Source organism: Stegostoma tigrinum, chromosome 8 (assembly GCF_030684315.1).
Source record: "Stegostoma tigrinum isolate sSteTig4 chromosome 8, sSteTig4.hap1, whole genome shotgun sequence".
NCBI classification, from domain to species: Eukaryota; Metazoa; Chordata; class Chondrichthyes; order Orectolobiformes; family Stegostomatidae; genus Stegostoma; species Stegostoma tigrinum.
In genome coordinates this window covers 92,648,001-92,667,582 of record NC_081361.1, presented here as the reverse complement: position 1 = coordinate 92,667,582, position 19,582 = coordinate 92,648,001, and the positions used below count along the sequence as shown (strand labels likewise).

The following is a 19,582-nucleotide window of genomic DNA, read 5'->3' as shown; positions in this document are numbered from 1 at the left end:
TCTCCACTAAAATGGCACAGCTCAGAATCTCAAACAACTGCAGTAACCATTTGTCCCAGAATTACCTGGGTCGAAGCCATTTCAAATGGATTCTGAGTTTGTGCCTTCTTTGTGAATCTTGAGCTTATCCTAGCGGGTCTGTGGAGAATACTTCCCAAAAGAAAAATGATGTGGAGGTGTCGGGCTTGGGCTGGGGTGGACAAAGTCAGAAGTCACATGACACCAGGTTATAGTCCAACAGGTTTATTTGAAATCTCAAGCTTTCAGAGCGCTGTTCCTTCGTCAGGTGAAGTGATAAAGCAGCAGTGCTTCGAAACCTTGTGATTTCACATCAACCTGTTGGACTGTACCTAGTGTTCTGTGACTCCTGACAAAAAGAAATGTGACCCAGCTCTTACATTTTGAACACCAAGAATTCAAATTGCAACTTAGCCCTCGGCTTTAAAAATGGGATTTTGTAGAATCAGCTGCTCATTATCTCATGCTGTGGGAGCTTGCTGCATAGAAATTAGTTGATATTTTTCCCTACTTTGCAACTTGGTCCTGTTGTGTTTTGAGGTGTCCTGAGAACATGAAAGGCACTGTAGAAATGAAAATTCCTTTTGCTGTCAATGAGTTGACCACAAGTCCCAGCAAGAATGGAGGTAACTGACCCTTATGCATTTTGTACGGCGTGATCTACCCGCATAGCATGCAAAACAAAACGTTCATCCGAGTCTCGGTATATGTGAAAACAATGAATCAATCAACCAATTGGGCACCTCCCCATCAATCTCATAGGGGAACTGCTGTGTTTCACAACTGGGATTCATTTGATTGATTATATGGGTCTGCAAAACTCAATGACAAAGGAATTTCTTACTGTTTCTCTTACACTAAGTTAATCATTTAAATGCCTTAACCGGTGTTTCTGGATTGATATAACCTAGTTTTATTTTACCCATGCAGTTCACTATTTTAATTCACACCATGAGGCCCATTAGCAGCTTTTGTTCTAGACCGCAGTTCAAGTGTAGCCCAGCTTACCTGTGAACATAAGAAACGTGAGCTGGACGAGGCCATTCGGCCCTTCGAGTCCTCTCCACATTTCAATGAGATTGTGGCTGATTTTTTTTTTATATTCACCTACAGTATAAGTCAGTTGCGGGTTGGGTCAGCAATTACTGCCCATCCCTAATTGACCAGAGGGCAGTTAAAAATCAGCCACATTGCTGTGGGTCTGGAGTGACATATAGACCAGACCAGGTGAGGATGGCAGCTTCCTTCCCTAAAGGGCATCAGTGAACCACATAGGTTTTTCTGACAATCGACAATGGATTCATGGTCGTCATTAGACTCTTAATTCCAGACTCTCTATTGAATTCAAATTCCACCATCTGCCATGATAGTAAAACTGAACTCAGGTCCCCAGAACATTAGAGATAACAAAGTGTGGGGCTGGATGAACACAGCAGGCCAAGCAGCACCTTAGGAGTACCAAAGCTGATGTTTTGGGCCTAGACCCTTCATCAGAAAAAGACCCTTTTCTGATGAAGGGTCTAGGCCCGAAACATCAGCTTTGATACTCCTAAGGTGCTGCTTGGCCTGCTGTGTTCATCCAGCTTCACACTTTATTATCTTGGATTCTCCAGCATCTGCAGTTCCCATTATCTCTCTCTCTCTGCCCAGAACGTCAGCTGAGTTTCTGGATTAATAGTCTAGCAATAATACCACCAAATCATTACTCCCTGTAAGTTGCCCTTTAGGAGGTGGTGGTGAAATGCCCTCTTAAACTGCTGCCATCCATTTGGTTTAGGTACCCCACAGTACTTAAGAGGGAGGGAGTTTCAGGATTTTGACTCACTGACACTGGAGAAATGGTGATATATTTCCAAGTCAGGATGGTGACTGGCTTGGAGGGGAACCTGCAGAGGTTGGTGTTCCCATTCATGTGCTGTCTTTGTTTTTCCAGGTGGGTTTGGAAGGTGCTATCAAAGGAGCTTTTGCGAGTTGTTGCAGCGTACCTTGTCATTGCTGCCACTGCATCAATGGTAAACAGAGTGAATATTGGATGGTGTTAAGCATGTTGGAGCTACGCTTCAACATGGAGAATGTTCCAACAAACACCTGATGGATGCTTCATTGAACAGAGTAAGATTTCTCTGCTTTGGTGCAAGAAGTATTGATCATTTGGGCTCTGGGTAGAGAAGGAAGACAGTTGGCGATTGTAGGAACTGCAGATGCTGGAGAATCTGAGATATCAAGGTGTAGAGCTGGATGAACACTGCAGGTCGAGCAGGAAAGCTGACATTTCGGGCCGAGACCCTTTTTCAGAAAATTTTCTTTTTCAGCCTTCCTGCTCCTTTGCTGTTTGGCCTCCTGTGTTCATCCAGCTCCATACTTTATTATCCAAGACAGATGTAACTTCCTTGATAACCATCCAGTGGCATACAATTTGGTTGGTTCGAATCACTGGGATGAGCAGGGGGTGGCCTAACTCTGTTTAAATAATCAAACAAACTTCCAGAAGTTTCCTGCTGTGATGATGACGCAGCTTGCCATTGATGTTTAGCCAGGTAGTGGGTTTTTTTTGTTTTACCGCCACCAGTGAGTACTTTTTGGGGAATGGTACTTACCATGTTTCTCCGAGCTTCGGCAAACTGTTTCCTTTCTTCCTCCAGGCGCTTGCGAGCATCTTCCTCTGCTCTGCGCTGTTCCTCCTCCTGGCGCTGCCTCTCCAGCTCTTCGAAGCTCAGCTTCAGTCTCCCAGGTCGCACTGGGTCTTTCTGAGCCATATTGAGACTGGGTAGATCTTCCTCGTCTTCTGCTAAAGACTGAGTTCAACAAAGCCGATAGATTACAGCATTAGAAAAAGCAAAGAAGAAAAAACAAGTTGAGCTTTTCAGCTGTATGACAGCCGTTCTTGCAGCACCCAAAATCATTACCTGCCCCTGTTTAGTTTCCAGCCACATTTTGACAGTCCTTTGCCTGACAGATTTTCAAATGTGTGTCACTAAGTTCTTATTACTAATTTGCAGTGACTTTTGGAAATTGTCGGACAGGCAGATAAAGCTATTATACATGCGCACAAGATCCGTATAAATAAATAAAGCTAAAAGATTTGGAGGGCTATTTGTAAAGAGAGGGATGCGTGATAAGTTAAGGTGTTATGGCAATGTCACTGGACTAATAATAGAGAGCGAAAGCAAAATACTGAAAATCTGAACCAAATACAGTGAATACTGCAGAAACTCAGCAGGTCTGAGTATACCAGAGGTGAGCGTTGATGCAGGTGAGGCAGTAGCAAGAGGTAGACCAGCTAGTGGGAAGGATTTTCCTGGGAAGGAACCAAGGGATCGGTTAAAGTGTGTTTGCTTTAATGCAAGGAGTATCAGGAATAAAAGTGATGAACTTAGAGCATGGATCAGTACCTGGTGCTATGATGTTGTGGCCATAACAGAGACATGGGTTTCTCATGGGCAGGAATGGTTGCTGGATGTTCCAGGGTTTAGAACATTTAAAAAGAATAGGGAGGGGGGAAAAAGAGGAGGGGGTGTAGCACTACTAATCAGAGAGGGTATCACAGCTACAGAAGCTTCCTTTGTCGAGGAAGATCTGCCTACTGAGTCAGTATGGGTGGAAATTAGGAACAGCAAGGGAGTAGTCACCTCGTTAGGGGTTTACTACAGGCCCCCCAATAGCAGCAGGGAGATTGAAGAAAGCATAGGTCGACAGATTTTGGAAAAGTGTGGACGCAGTAGGGTTGTTGTAATGGGTGACTTTAACTTTCCTAATATTGATTGGAACCTCCTTCGAGCAGAAGATTTGAATGGAGCTGTTTTTGTAAGGTGTGTTCAGGAGGGTTTCCTAACGCAGTACGTTGACAGGCCGACGAGGGGAGAGGCCATTCTAGACTTGGTGCTCGGAAACGAGCCGGGGCAGGTATCAGATCTTGTGGTGGGAGAGCATTTTGGTGATAGTGACCATAACACTCTCTCATTCTACATAGCTATGGAGAAGGAGAGGATTAGGCAGAATGGGAGGATATTTAATTGGGGAAGAGGAAACTATGATGCGATTAGACACGAGTTAGGAAGCATGGACTGGGAGCAGTTGTTCCATGGTAAGGGAACTATAGACATGTGGAGATGGTTTAAGGAACAGTTGTTGGGAGTGATGAGTAAATATGTCCCTCTGAGACAGGCAAGAAGGGGTAAGATAAAGGAACCTTGGATGACGAGAGCGGTGGAGCTTCTAGTGAAAAGGAAGAAGGTAGCTTACATAAGGTGGAGGAAGCTAGGGTCAAGTTCAGCTAGAGAGGATTACATGCAGGCAAGGAAGGAGCTCAAAAATGGTCTGAGGAGAGCCAGGAGGGGGCACGAGAAAGGCTTGGCAGAAGGAATCCGGGAAAACACAAAGGCATTTTACACTTACGTGAGGAATAAGAGAATGGTCAAAGAAAGAGTAGGGCCGATCAGGGATAGCATAGGGAACTTGTGTGTGGAGCCTGAGGAGGTAGGGGAAGCCCTAAATGAGTTTTTTGCTTCTGTCTTTACGAAAGAATCGAACTGTGTAGTGAATGAAACCTTTGAAGAGCAGGTGTGCATGCTGGAATGGATAGAGATAGAGGAAGCTGATGTACTGAAAATTTTGTCAAACATTAAGATTGACAAGTCGCCAGGCCCGGATCAGATTTGTCCTCGGCTGCTTTGGGAAGCGAGAAATGCAATTGCTTCGCCACTTGCGAAGATCTTTGCATCCTCGCTCTCCACTGGAGTCGTACCTGAGGACTGGAGAGAGGCAAATGTAATTCCTCTCTTCAAGAAAGGAAATAGGGAAATCCCCGGCAATTATAGACCGGTAAGTCTCACGTCTGTCGTCTGCAAGGTGTTAGAAAGGATTCTGAGGGATAAGATTTATGACCATCTGGAAGAGCATGGCTTGATCAAATACAGTCAACACGGCTTTGTGAGGGGTAGGTCATGCCTTACAAACCTTATCGAGTTTTTTGAGGATGTGACTAGTAAGGTTGATGAGGGTCGAGCTGTGGATGTGGTGTATATGGACTTCAGTAAGGCATTTGATAAGGTTCCCCATGGAAGGCTCATTCAGAAGGTCAGGAGGAATGGGATACAGGGGAACTTAGCTGTCTGGATACAGAATTGGCTGGCCAACAGAAGACAGCGAGTGGTAGTAGAAGGAAAATATTCTGCCTGGAAGTCAGTGGTGAGTGGGGTTCCACAGGGCTCTGTCCTTGGGCCTCTACTGTTTGTAATTTTTATTAATGACTTGGACGAGGGGATTGAAGGATGGGTCAGCAAGTTTGCAGACGACACAAAGGTCGGAGGTGTCGTTGACAGTGTAGAGGGCTGTTGTAGGCTGCAGCGGGACATTGACAGGATGCAGAGATGGGCTGAGAGGTGGCAGATGGAGTTCAACCTGGATAAATGCGAGGTGATGCATTTTGGAAGGTCGAATTTGAAAGCTGAGTACAGGATTAAGGATAGGATTCTTGGCAGCGTGGAGGAACAGAGGGATCTTGGTGTGCAGATACATAGATCCCTTAAAATGGCCACCCAAGTGGACAGGGTTGTTAAGAAAGCATATGGTGTTTTGGCTTTCATTAACAGGGGGATTGAGTTTAAGAGTCGTGAGATCTTGTTGCAGCTCTATAAAACTTTGGTTAGACCGCACTTGGAATACTGCGTCCAGTTCTGGGCGCCCTATTATAGGAAAGATGTGGATGCTTTGGAGAGGGTTCAGAGGAGGTTTACCAGGATGCTGCCTGGACTGGAGGGCTTATCTTATGAAGAGAGGTTGACTGAGCTCGGTCTCTTTTCATTGGAGAAAAGGAGGAGGAGAGGGGACCTAATTGAGGTATACAAGATAATGAGAGGCATAGATAGATTCGATAGCCAGAGACTATTTCCCAGGGCAGAAATGGCTAGCACGAGGGGTCATAGTTTTAAGCTGGTTGGTGGAAAGTATAGAGGGGATGTCAGAGGCAGGTTCTTTACGCAGAGAGTTGTGAGAGCATGGAATGCGTTGCCAGCAGCAGTTGTGGAAGCAAGGTCATTGGGGTCATTTAAGAGACTGCTGGACATGCATATGGTCACAGAAATTTGAGGGTGCATCCATGAGGATCAATGGTCGGCACAACATTGTGGGCTGAAGGGCCTGTTCTGTGCTGTACTGTTCTATGTTCTATGTTCTATGTTCTATGTCTGAAGAAGAGCCATTCTGGATGCAAAACACTGACTGTTTCTCTCTCCACAGATGCTGCTAGACCTGCTGAATTTCTCCAGCACTTTCTGTATTTATTTTGGAGATATTGGGCAGGTGCTTGGTGTTTTAACTTGTATCACAAGCCTAAGATGACATTGTACGGTGAGTGAACAGCAGGTGAAGGCATAATGATATGTCCAACCTTGCGTGCTTCGGCAAAGGCTGCCTTTTCTTCCTCAATACGCCGTCTTGCTTCCTCCTCAACTTTCCTCTTTTCCTCATCCTGTCTTCGCCTTTCTATTTCTTCGAAGCTGAGTTTTAACTTCCCAGGGCGGATTTCACTCTTGCAGACAGCTGGGCTCTCTGTCTCCTCATCCTTTTCCTTTGGTGGAAGAACAGTGCTTTGTATTAGTTTTGAAACCAACATTTCTTAAATGTCGTGCAGCGAGACCAGATTCATGTTGCCAATTCTGAGTGCTTAGTGATCCCTAAAGTGTTAATTCTCTGATTCTCATCCTCAAAACTGCCCAGCAACAATATCTCTGGGTCTGTTGCCCCCTGCCATGCTCCTGCCATCGAGATCCATCTTTATGGGGCCCTACTTCCTGTCACCAATGAGAAAGCAAGTCTTTATCCCTGGTTGATGGAACATCAAGATTCCCAAACCAAAAACAGAAACAGGAATTTTTGGAAAAGCTCAGCAGGCCCGGCAGCATCTGTGAAGAAAAACAATCAGAGTTAACGTTTTGCATCCAGTGACTCTTCTAGGCATCCAGCAGCTTCTGTTTTTGTTCCTGATTTACAGCATCCACTGTTCTTTCGGTTTTTATTCAGTTTTCACCCAAACCAACTTCTTTTTCCTCATTAGAACCATTCAGTCAACACATCCTCTACCATATCCTCATAACAAACGCTGTATGTTTATATGGCCTTGATGCTCTGATGTTTGCAACCTCTGTAAACACCAAGAAGACTTCAGGCTGCTTCCTGACCCCTCCTTTTATTCTTGGCATTTATGACAGAGGAGCTGTTCACTTACTGCTATTATCAATGGACTGCTAACCTGGGTAAATTTCTGGGGTCCAGGTTTGAATCCCACCACAACAGATGGAAAACTTTGAATTCAATAAATATCTGGACCTAACAGCCTAATAACTGTAAATCCATTGTCGATTGTCAGAAAAACCCATCTGGTTCACGAATGCCCTTTAGGGATGGAAACTGCCATCCCTACCTGGTCTGGCCCTACAACTGATTCCAGACCCACAGCAATGTACACAGCACATTACAGCACAGTACAGGCCCTTCGGCCCTCGATGTTGTGCCGACCTGTCAAACCAATCTCAAGCCCATCTAACCTACATATTCCATGTACGTCCATATGCTTGTCCAATAATGACTTAAATGTACCTAAAGTTGGTGAATCTACTACCGTTGCAGGCAAAGCGTTCCATTCCCTTACTACTCTCTAAGTAAAGAAACTACCTCTGACATCTGACCTATATCCTTCACCCCTCAATTTAAAGCTATGCCCCCTCGTGCTCGCCATCACCATCCTAGGAAAAAGGCTCTCCCTATCCACCCTATCTAACCCTCTGATTATTTTATATGTTTCAATTAAGTCACCTCTCAACCTTCTTCTCTCTAATGAAAACAGCCTCAAGTCCCTCAGCCTTTCCTCGTATACCTCGTATATCCCTCCATACCAGGCAACATCCTAGTAAATCTCCTCTGCACCCTTTCCAAAGCTTCCACATCCTTCTTATAATGCGGTGGCCAGAACTGTACACAATACTCCAAGTGCGGCCGCACCAGAGTTTTGTACAGCTTCACCATAACCTCTTGGTTCCGGAACTCAATCCCTCTATTAATAAAAGCTAAAACACTGTATGCCTTCTTAACAGCCCTGTCAACCTGGGTGGCAACTTTCAAGGATCTGTGTACATGGACACCGAGATCTCTCTGCTCATCTACACTGCTAAGAATCTTACCATTAGCCCTGTACTTTGCCTTCTGGTTACTCCTACCAAAGTGCATCACCTCACACTTGTCTGCATTAAACTCCATTTGCCACCTCTCAGCCCAGCTCTGCAGCTTATCTATGTCTCTCTGCAACCTACAGCATCCTTCGTCACTATCCACAACGCCACCGACCTTAGTGTCATCTGCAAATTTACTAACCCATCCTTCTACACCCTCATCCAGGTCATTTATAAAAATGACAAACAGCAGTGGATCCAACACTGACCCTTGCGGTACACCACTAGTAACTGGTCTCCAGGATGAACATTTCCCATCAACTCCCACCCTCTGTCTTCTTTCAGCAAGCCAATTTCCGATCCAAACTGCTATATCTCCCACAATCCCATTCCTCCGCATTTTGTACAATAGCCTATTGTGGGGAACCTTATCGAACGCGTTGCTGAAATCCATATACACCACATCAACCGGTTTACTCTCATCTACCTGTTTGGTCACCTTCTCAAAGTTGACTCTTAACTGCACTCTGGGCAATAAATGCTGCTTAGCCAGCGATGCCCTCACTCTGTGAGTGAATAATAAAAACAAACTTCTTCCATGGGATGCAAGTATCCCCCAGCATTTGTTGCTCATTCCTAAATTCTCTTTAAAAGATGGCTTGCCATTCCTACTAGAGAGAAAGCTTGAGGGTCAACCACATTGCTGGAGTTATACATAGGCCAGACCAGGTAAGAGTGACAGATGTTCTTTCCTTAAAGGATCTGGGCCAGATGGAGTTTTACAATCATTGATGATAGTTGTCTTGGTCACCCTTAATGACCCTAGCCATATAGTTCCTGGATAATTAACTAAATTTGAAATTTCATCAGCTGCTGTGGTAGGGTTTGAATGTGTGTGCCCAGATATTAGGACTATCGGGATTATTAGCCCAGTGATTTTAGCACTATACCAACATACTCCTATTGCCCTTGCCTTGCCATGCAGTGTATAACATCTCTAAACAGGTTAATTTGAAAATGTATCAAACTCCTTTTTAGGAGAATTTGGAGGCTCTGCTTCAACAGTGGTTTTGTGGCAGAGATTTCCACATTCTAATCCTGACCTGCACAAGTGTTTGTACCTTTCCAATTCTTATTGTGACCTTCTTAAATTAGTGTCCTGTCATTGTCATTTCAACAGAAATTATTGTTTTGATGATTTACCATCATGGATCTGACGATGACCTCTATCAACTCATTCTACAGTCCTCACACTCTCCTGACTGGAACTACAGGTTCTAAAGTCTCTTTCTTCTCCATTCTATCGTGTTGATGGCTGGGCCAGCATTTATTGTGCTTCCCTCATAGCACCAGAGAATCAGATTCCCTACAGGGTAGGAGCAGGCATTCGGTCCATTGTGTCCACTCTGACCCTCTGAAAAGCATCCCACCTCGACCCATCCCTGTACCCTGCATTTTCCATGGCTTGTCCATCTAGCCTGCACCTCTGTGGACAGTGGGAGGAAACCAGTGCAGACACAGGGAGAATGTGCAAACTTCACACAGTTACCTGAAGGTGGAATCAAACCCAGGTCCTTGGCATCGTGAGGAAACCACTGAGCCATCGTGCTACTAGAAGGGAGTAGTGAGAGCCTCCATTTTGAACCTCTGCTATCCTTGGGGTATGGATAACCCACAATGATGTCAAGAAGTGAGGAGTGGTGTTCCCATGGATTTGTTGCTCTTGCCATTGTCAGTGCTAGTGATCGTGCATTGGGAAGATGCTGTGTAAACAGTCAATTTTTATGCAGCAAGGTTCCACAAACAGCAATGTGACAAACAACCAGCTTGTATGTATTTAGCAGAGTTGGCCCACGGGGCAATGTTAGTCAAGCTCCCTGTCATCTGTGCCAAAGCAATCTTTCATTTCTTGCAGTGGGGCTTGAACCTGCCATTGCTGAGTTGACATGAATGTTTTTTGAGTCATAATCCTACAGCACGGAGACAACTGCTTTGGCCCAAACTGGTCTGTGCCGACCAAAATGTCCACCCACGAGAAGCCCATTTTCCTCAATTACTTCCACTGGCAGTTCATTCCATATATGTACCACCCTTTGTGTAAAAACGTTGCCCCTCAAGTTCCCATGTATTCTTTCCCCTCTTACCTTAAACTGATGCCCTCTAGTCCTTGATTCCCCAGCCCTGGGGGGAAAAAGACTGACTACATTCACCCTATCCATGTCTCTCATGATCTTATATACTTCTATAAGATTTCCCTTCAGTCTCCTACACTTGAAAGAAAAAAATTCTAGCTTGTCCAACCTCTACCTATAGCTCAGCCTCTATAGTCTTGGCAACATCCTTGTAAATGTCTTCTGCACTCTTTCCAGTTTAATAACATGCTTCCTATAGCATGGTGACAAAAAATGAACACAATACTCCAAGTGCAGCCTCACTGATGTCCTATACAACTGCAGCATAACTTCCCAACTTCTATACTCAGTGTCCTGACTGATGAAGGCCAGTGTGCCAAAAGCCTTCTTCACTGCCCTGTCTACCTGTGACTCCACCATCAGAGAACTATGCACCTGAACTCCAAGGTCTCTCTATCCCACTGCACTCCTTAAAGCCCTACCATTCACAATGAAATTCCCACCTGGATATGACTAATGTTGCTGAACTGAGCCAAGGTTGACCTGATGTGAAGGTGCTGGTGTTGGATGGGATGGATTAAAAGTGTTGGATGGCATGAGTAAAGTCCGACACTTTTGATCACCTGTCGAGACTGATTATTTGACTCTCCACTCACACCATTTGTAAGACCTTTCAATCTCTCTCTATCCTTAATCTCTCTGCCTATAAATTCTGTGTTCTGTGCAACCTTCCCTCATTTCACCCAATGAAGGGGCTGCGCTTTGCAAACTTGTGATTTCAAATAAACCTGTTGGACTAACAACCTGGTGTCATGTGATTATTTTTAACTTTGAGTCAAAGTTGGGATTTTCTGCAGCTGATCTCACAGGTCAAGGCTGAGACCCAGGTGGTTTATGATGGCTCAGTGGTTTAGCACTGCTGCCTTATGGCACCAGGGACCTGGGTTTGATTCCATCCTTGGGTGACCATGCGCACTCCACACAGACATTCTCCCTGTGTCTGCATGGGCGTTTCCAGGTGCTCTGATTTCCTCTCTCAGTCCAAAGGTGTGTGAGAGGTGCTGGTCCCTACTAACCTTCCCCTGAGCTGAAGTCAATACCTTTGATAGTGGATGGGGTAGTGGCTGGTGATGAAGCTGGGAACAGGGAGAGGCAGAAGTCAGAGCTTCTGCCTTTAGAGAAAATGATGAAACAATTCACGGCAAACTTGAAGGCTTTCAGCTGCCTGATGCTTCCTTTTGTCTGAGTGAACAGTGCCCAGTTCGCCACAAGACTGTAAAGTTCCTCACGTAGACATGTAATGGTGCCAAGGAGGTAACAGAAGGCAATGTCAGGAGGGTAGATTTTGAAAGCGGGAAGTTGAGGAGTTTAGGAGTCCAAATTGTGGGGGACGAGACACATGCAGGTTTTCTGGTTGAATGTTGCCTCATTAGAGTATAGTAGAGTATAATAATAGACAGGATTATAGTACAGCAGGGTAGGGTAGGAATTAGCACAGCAGCAGATCAAAATGGAGGTTCTGTACTCACTTCTCTGGTGCAACTCAGGATGCACAATAAATGCTGGCCTAGCTAGTGACACTCCATTCCACAGTAGAATGGAGAAGAAAGAGGCTTTAGAACCTGTAGGTCCTGACAGGAGAATGGGAAGTCTGTAGAATGAGCCGATGGACGTCATCATCAGATCCACGATGGTAAATCACTCAAGCAGACTGGCACAGTGGCTCAGTGGCTCAGCACTGCTGCCTCTCAGCTCCAGGGACCCAGGTTTGATTCCAGCCTTGACAGACTGTATTGAGTTTGCACATTCTCCCTGTGTCCACGTGGGTTTACTCCGGTTTCCTCCCACAGTCCAAAGATGTGCAGGCTAAGGTGGATTGGCCATGCTAAATTGCCTGTATTGTCCAGGGATGTGCAGGCTTTGTGGATTAGCCATGATATGCATGGGGTCCCAGAGATAGGGTGGGGGAGTGGGTCTGGGTGAGATCCTCTTCAGAAGATTGGTGCAGATATGATGGGCTGAATGGCTTCTGTCTGACCTGTAGGGATTCTATGATTTAATCATTGCTGTTGCCAAAGCCAGAATTAGAGAACACTAATGTCACAGTAAGAATTGGAAAGTTGCAAACACTGTTTGGGCAGGTTAGGATTAGAATGTGGAATTCTCTACCACAAACCATTGTTGAAGCAGAGCCTGCAAATTCTCCTCAAAAGGGAATTTGCTGTATTTTCAAATCAGCCTGTTCAGAGGTGTTATTATGCACTCTGGAGCAGTGGGACTAGAACACAGGCCTCCTAGCTTAGAGATGGGGGCTACACGAGCCAAAAGGATGTAATTGGGTTTTACGGAATTTTAATTGGTCTGATGAGACCTTTATGACTCTCCTCCAGGTTAAATGGGACTTGAACCCAGGCTGTCTCATTCAGAGGTAGGGAAACTATCATATAGCCACAGCAGCCTCTAGACAATTGCTTAAAAAGGATGTCGCTGAAGCATTTGGGAAACATGTGGGATTGGAGAACCTAGTCATGTTGGCTGCATCTTGTAAGCCAAGTACCTGGTGCCTTTACTGAAAGTAATCTGTGCTTCTCTGAAATAAAAGCCTTTAATTTTAACCTTGCATGGCTCTGCTTCATTCAGGACATTTTTTTGCCTTATTTCTGTGGTATGCTAATCTATTTTAGAGATTAAGCAGTTTGAAATAAAAGATTCCAGATGGGATACATTAGTCACAACATTTCAACTTTTCAAACTGAAGTAATCAAGCATGTCCCAGCCGGGAGCATTTAGATGGGAAAATATGCCTACAGTCAAGGAGCATCAATGCAGAAAATGAGCGATGTGATTCTGAGGTAAATCTTACATGAAAGACCTTTCTCTCAGGTCACCTTGTACTCTTCTCTATTCATTCACAGGATGTGGACGTCACTGGCTAGGCCAGCATTTATCTCCCATTCCTAACTGTACTGGAAATGTTGGGCATGAGCTGCCTCCTTGAATCACTGCAGGCCCAACAGTCCACCCACTCTGCTCTTAGGAAGGGGGTCACTGGATTGGTGACAGCGAAGCAACAACAATATATTTCCAAGTCAGGATGGTGAGTGATTTGATGGGGAACTTGCAGGGAGTGGTGTTCCCATGTACCTGCTGACTTTGGCCTACTACGTGCTTGTACTAAGGATCTTTGGTGAATTCCTGCAGTCCACCTTGTAGACAGTAGACACTGCTGCTCCTGAGCATCGGTGGTGGAGGGAGTGAATATTTGTGGTGCCAGTCAAGTGGGCTGCTTTGTCCTGGATGGTGTCAAGATTCTTGAGTGTTGTTGGGGCTGCACCCATCCAAGCAAGTGGGGAGTATTCCATCACACTCCTGACTTATGCCTTGTAGATGGTGGATGGGGTCTGGGGAGTCCAGAGGTAAGTTCCATCTTGCACAATTCTCTGCCTCTGACCTGATCTTGTAGCCACAGTATTTAGATGACTAGTCCAGTTCAGTTTCTGGTCCATGATAACATGTTGGGGAATTCAGTGATAGTAATGCTATTGAAAGCAAGTGAAGGTGGTTAGATTCTCCTTTGCTGGAGATGGTTATTGCCTGGCACGTGTATATAATCTTGCCATAGATCATCCCAAGTAACAACGATCTTTATGAGCAAAGTGGGAAAGTTTCCTATTGCAAATTAGCTATCATTTTCTCATTCTGACTGCTTGTGCCCCTTTTGCCAGCTGTAGCTTTTTTTTTATTCATTCATGGGACGAGGGCATTGTTGGCTGAGAGTCAGCCACATTGCTGTGGGGCTGGAGTCACGTGTAGGCCAGGCCAGGTAAGCGTGACCGGTTCCTTCCCTAAGGGGCATTAGTGACCCAGATGCAGTATTCCAGACAATCAGCAGTAGATTCATGACCATCTTGACTCTTAATTCCAGTTTGTATTGAATTCAAATTCTACCTTCTGCCATAGCAGGATTTGAATCCAGGCCTCCATCATCATTATCTGAGTCTCTGGATTAACCAATCCACTTACATTACTAATCAGCCATCACTCTCCATCTTAGAGAGGGGAACCACAAGAATGTTCTCTCTAGTGTCCTAACTAACATTTACTCCTTGTGCAAAAGTAAAAGATTATTTGTTCATTATACTATTGCAGCATGTGGGAATTTCCTCAGTTAAAATTCCTACACTAACTTTTCCAATACAACAGTGACTACACCTGTTCTTTGTTGCTTGTAAGGTAGTGTATGACACCCTGGTGCTGTTGTTTGGAAAGCAAAATGAGGGCTGAACATCTATGAATCCTAATAGGCATCTTGAGAGAAGAATTAGAGCAGGAGTGGGTGATCTGGCCTATCAAGCTTGATCTGCCATTCAATAAGATCACAGCCGACCCGAATGTAACCTCAATTCCATTTTCCTGTTCTTCCGCGCCACCCCCCACCAACAAATAACCTGCACTCTCTTATAGGGAAGCGATTTCCATGTAGAGTAAATTTCTCTTCATTTCTCTCTAAAATGGGAAGCCCCTTGTTTCTAAATGGTCTTCCCTTGCCTGCAGCTCTCCCACAAGGGGAAGCTTCCTTTCAGCTTGCAGGTTGTCATGTGCCGTCAACTGCATACCAAGGCTTGCTACAGCTGTAGCAAAACTTCCCTACTTTTATATTCCATTCTCCTGGCAATACAGAACTACCTGCCTTCCTAATCACTTGCTGTACCTCTCGACTAATGTTTAGTGATCCTTCTGCCAGGACACCCAGATCCCTCTGTATTGCAGGGTTCTGCAACATCATAGAATCCCTACAGTACATAAGCAGGCCGTTCGGCCCATCAAGACTACATTGACTTTTGAAAAGCATCCTACCCAGAGCCCACAACACTCCACCCTGTCCCCATGACCCTGCATTTCCCATGGTCAATCCACCTAACCTGCATATCTTTGTAGGGGGAAACCAGAGCACCCGGAGGAAACGCAACACAGACAATGGGGAGAATGTGCAAACTCCACACTGACCATTGTACGAGGCTGGAATTGAGCCAAATATCTTTAGGAAAAAAGCAGAGTTAACATTCTGAGTCATGTTACTTGTCTTTGGAATTGATAGCAGCTAGGAAGCAGGGGTGCTTCTGCTGAAGTTGAAGTAGGGGATGGCATGGGACATGATGGGGGAGGAGGTTGAGTTCAATAACGTTTGAACCCGATGCCATCCTTCCATGATTTTTTACCCACAACACACCTGGTCCTGTTATGACATGGGTTGCTATAATTATTCATAAGCTCACGACCATCCAGCAAATGTTGTTCAACTACAAAATCCTATCTAATGTTGAAGACTGCGTTTCTAATTTGTTTAAGCTTGAGCTCAGTCAGGAAACCGAGCGTCAAGAAATTCACATCTCCTGTTTAATTCACAGGTATGATGATTATTGTATATATTGGGATCTGAAGAGCTCACCTGCTAAGTTAGCCATCTTGGAAAGGCAATGGAGCTAGACCCTTGAATACGCACTGAACTAATTTTCAGCAGCTGCTTTTGCACAGCAGAGAGAAGGAAAATTAATTTGTGACAAGAACTGGAACTCTCTCTCCTCTACCTGCGCCTTTGAAAAACAGCATCCAGTGAATACAGCAACCTTGGTAACAATCATTGACTAAAATCTCAATATATCTTCACAATCTGCTCATAATACAGATTCAAGTCAACAATTAATCAATTATGGCTTCATGTTTAAAATCTAGCACCTCAAATACTCTGGAGTTATAAATGATATAGCCATATTTCTCACTGTCTGTAACAGGTGTCCTCCCTTTTAAAATTATTACCTGTGTTTGTATGTGCGTGAGTTTCCAATATCAAGTTTTTATTATTTTTCTAGGAGTTAGTGGGTAATGAAATTCTTCTTTGTTTCACTCAAATTGTCAAATTCTCAATCTCCTTTCATTCCAGGCAATTGTCTCAAATGAGAAGAAAAATGCTCAAGAATCTCAACAGAAAGAGAGAGAAAAAACAGAGTCAAGACTTTGAGAGGAATAATGACTTCTTCAGGATTAAAAGGTGGTGGAAAACTGTGTATTTTGTACTGATGGCAGAGAGGGAGGAGGAGCAAGTGGATCAGATTGGCAGAATGATTGGCTGCTTCATTTTCTCATGAGCAATGTTTTAACTGAAGTGTGACAGCTGTACGTTCAGAATAAATTGAAAGATAATTGTTGCAACCGACTGAGATGAGGTTAAAAACGAACGAGCGAATTCCTCCTCAGCGTCAGCTCCAGCTTTGTCTACTTCAGTATTCTTGTCAGCTTCCATTTTTCTGCTTTCCACGTACTTTTTCAAAAAATCAGCTGCCCATTTTCTGACTAACCCCTCTTTGATGAGCTTCGCCGGTCCTCCTCCCTATGGTCAGTGGGTAACACTCTTAACTCTGTCACGAGGTCTGGGGGTCTAAGCACCAGTCCAGAAACCTAAGCAAGTTTAAGGTGGCAAATTGTGCACGACTGAGAAGGTGCTGCACTGTCAGCCACACCATCCTTTCTTAGGATGAGATGCGATTGAGATGTCACTTTTTTCCTCGAGGGCTAGATTAGGAAAGAAGTGGTTATATAATTGGTTCGTATTGATCTTTGGCTGGACAACCCTAGAGAACTCATTCTACTGACTATATTATTGAAGGGATACAGAGTACGATGCTGCTGAAAATATGTGGGGTACAGGTCGGGAGCTGAAGACAAAAAAGGATGTAAGAAGTAGGAGCAGGAGTAGGCCATTCAGCCCCTTAGAAAGCTATTGTGTACTGAGGCATGATCTTCACAAGAAGGTTCAAAAAACAGACTGACAGTTTTTAGCTTAGCAAGGCTTTTAATGGGGAATGGAATCAAGGTGGGTCAATGGAATATAAGATACATACTGGTCAACCCCAAGAAAATAGAAAAAAAATGGACAGATCCTCTTTCTGCTGGAAGCAGGGTCTGTGAGTATATTTAAGGCAGGGATAGCTAGATTCTTATTAACTAAGGAGATGAAAGGTTATGAGGAGTGGGCAGGAATGCAGATCTAAGGGTACAAATTAAGCCAGCTGTGACAACATTGAAAGCTGCATTTGCTAACAGCAAGATGCATGTGCATTTGCAGCAATATCTGTCATAAATATAGTAAGAAATGTTTACAAAAACACATTAATGGTACAATTTTAATGAAACTGTACATCTGGTCAGAGAAATGAAATATTAAACAAAGTAGAACTATTATTTTTATCCCAAAACATTATCAGCTTCATATTGTGCGCAGTCAGCAATAATCATAGGATCCCTACAGTGTGGAAGCAGGCCATTCAGCCCATTGAGTTTACACTGACCATCTGAAGAGCATCCCACACAAACCCACCTGCTCTACCCTACACCCGTAACCCTACATTTCCCATTGGTGTGAACAAGCAGATCCATTGCAGGGCTGAATGGCCTACTCCTGCTTCTATGTTCAAAGACTGAATTTGTTCCCCCACTTGGTCAAATTGAGCTATGTGTTTCAAAACATAAATACATCATTTGAACATTTAAGTGTTGTTCTAATGAAGGAAATAGGAAGAGGATTCCAATAATATTGTGCAAAGTGGATTCCGGTTCAATGTTCCTACGAATCAAACTTTAATGTTAGCTTTTTTTTAAATGAATCGGGAAATGCCTTAGTACCTCTGCGGCCTTTCTTGCAAGTTCGCGTTGTAACTTCCTCTTCTCCAAGATGTCCTGATGAATCCTCCTCTGCCGCTCCTCCTCCATTCTTTTCTTCTCCTCCTCTTGCCTTACCTTTTCCATTTCCTCAAACTTGCCCTTGACTGTCCCTGCGGATATAGGAAGGCATACACTCATTTCTTTTCGTCCCCAGGTTCTGACGCCTGGTGGGAACACTGAAAGTTTGGGCGAATTTGATTTCAGTTGCTGCTACCTGTCATTTTAGGGACGTACGCCTTCTTCAGTTCGTTTGATTTGTTGTCATCTTCGTCATCTGAAGCAAGTAGTTCCCTTAGCTGAAATAAATCAAGGGAAAAAGAGGTTCAGCATTTTTTTTTGCAACAATAAATCCACTCACATCCAGCAGCAGCACCAAGGACCTATGAACTCTATTACAAAACAATAACTCAATGTAAGGGGTCAGGTGATTTTGAGGACCGAAGCTGACATTGGACCGAAGAGAATTGGGGAAGAATCGGGTGGAACAAACCTGAGGGTGAACACATTTGAATGTTTCCTTTGTGACTTTTACCTCATGGTTAATGTTAATGGTAACACGATTTGAGTAAAGGTCAGAATTGGGAGCTGGATTGGGCCTGTGGCCTTCCAGGTCCACTCTATCATTCAATGAAGTCACGGCTGATTTTCTATCTCACTCCATCAACCTACACAGTCCCTGATTTCCTTAATTCCCGAATAACACAAAAATATGTCGAATTCTGTCTAAAATATATTTTAAACTGAGCTCCCTTGAGTAGACAATTCCAAAGCTTCAGCATCCTCTGATGCTAAATTGTGAATCAATTAAACAGTTTCTACAGATCTGTTGTCAGCCTCATCAGTATAAATGAGCAACAAGGAACAGTCATTCTGAGGGGTAAAACAGATATGACTTATAAACTAAGCGACCTCCTGTTTTATCTTTGTCCATTCTTTCTCCTTCTTATACTGTTCATTTCTCCTTCTCCTTTCTTCTCCAGATCTCCTCTTGCTCCTTTCCTCCCGCGCTTTTTGCATGGCTTCGAACTTAGTCTTAACATCTCCCTTGGCCAGCTTTGGCACGTATGATTTATGAACAGGTTTAGATGTAGATAGAAGCATCTATGTGGGTTAGAAAGAAAAAAACAGACAGAGAAAGAAAGGGGGGGGGGGAGAAAGAGATAAATGAAAGAACTTAACAAAAAGAAGGTGTAAGATGACGAAAATTATTAAACAGATGATAGAGAATTAAAAGGAATGAAGAAGTGTCTTTCACATTTTCAATAATTAACGACTAATCCATTGAGATCCCTGGAATATCCCCTGAATATCCAGCAAAGCAACAGTTTGTTAATTTGTGGGTTAATTTTTTTTTAAAAATTAATGTCTTGATGGAAATAAAGAAAAGGAATGTTCTGATATCTTTGGTGCTAATATTGGAGGTGATGGCCTAGTAGTATTATCTCTGGATTAATTTATCTGGACTGTTAAGCCAGAGACCAAAGTGATGTTCTGGAAACCCAGATTAGAATCCTACCATGGAATTTGAATTCAATTAAAAAGAATCTG

At 44.0% G+C, this 19,582-nt stretch overlaps 1 protein-coding gene across 8 annotated transcripts in view; it reads right to left on the bottom strand.

Moving 5' to 3' along the window:
* Nucleotides 1-19,582, bottom strand: part of nexn (nexilin (F actin binding protein)) — a 98,536-nt gene that overhangs the window by 26,943 nt on the left and 52,011 nt on the right. For 5 of the 8 annotated variants that reach the window (XM_059648131.1, XM_059648130.1, XM_059648134.1 and 2 more), the window contains 5 exons: nt 18,944-19,135; nt 18,249-18,330; nt 17,996-18,144; nt 6,407-6,586; nt 2,616-2,813 (listed from right to left, as the gene is read on the bottom strand). In XM_059648131.1, coding sequence (XP_059504114.1) covers nt 2,616-2,813; nt 6,407-6,586; nt 17,996-18,144; nt 18,249-18,330; nt 18,944-19,135 — 801 coding nt within the window. The remainder of the gene's footprint in view (nt 1-2,615; nt 2,814-6,406; nt 6,587-17,995; nt 18,145-18,248; nt 18,331-18,943; nt 19,136-19,582) is intronic. The other 3 variants (XM_059648135.1, XM_059648136.1, XM_048538605.2) reach the window with 2 other exon arrangements.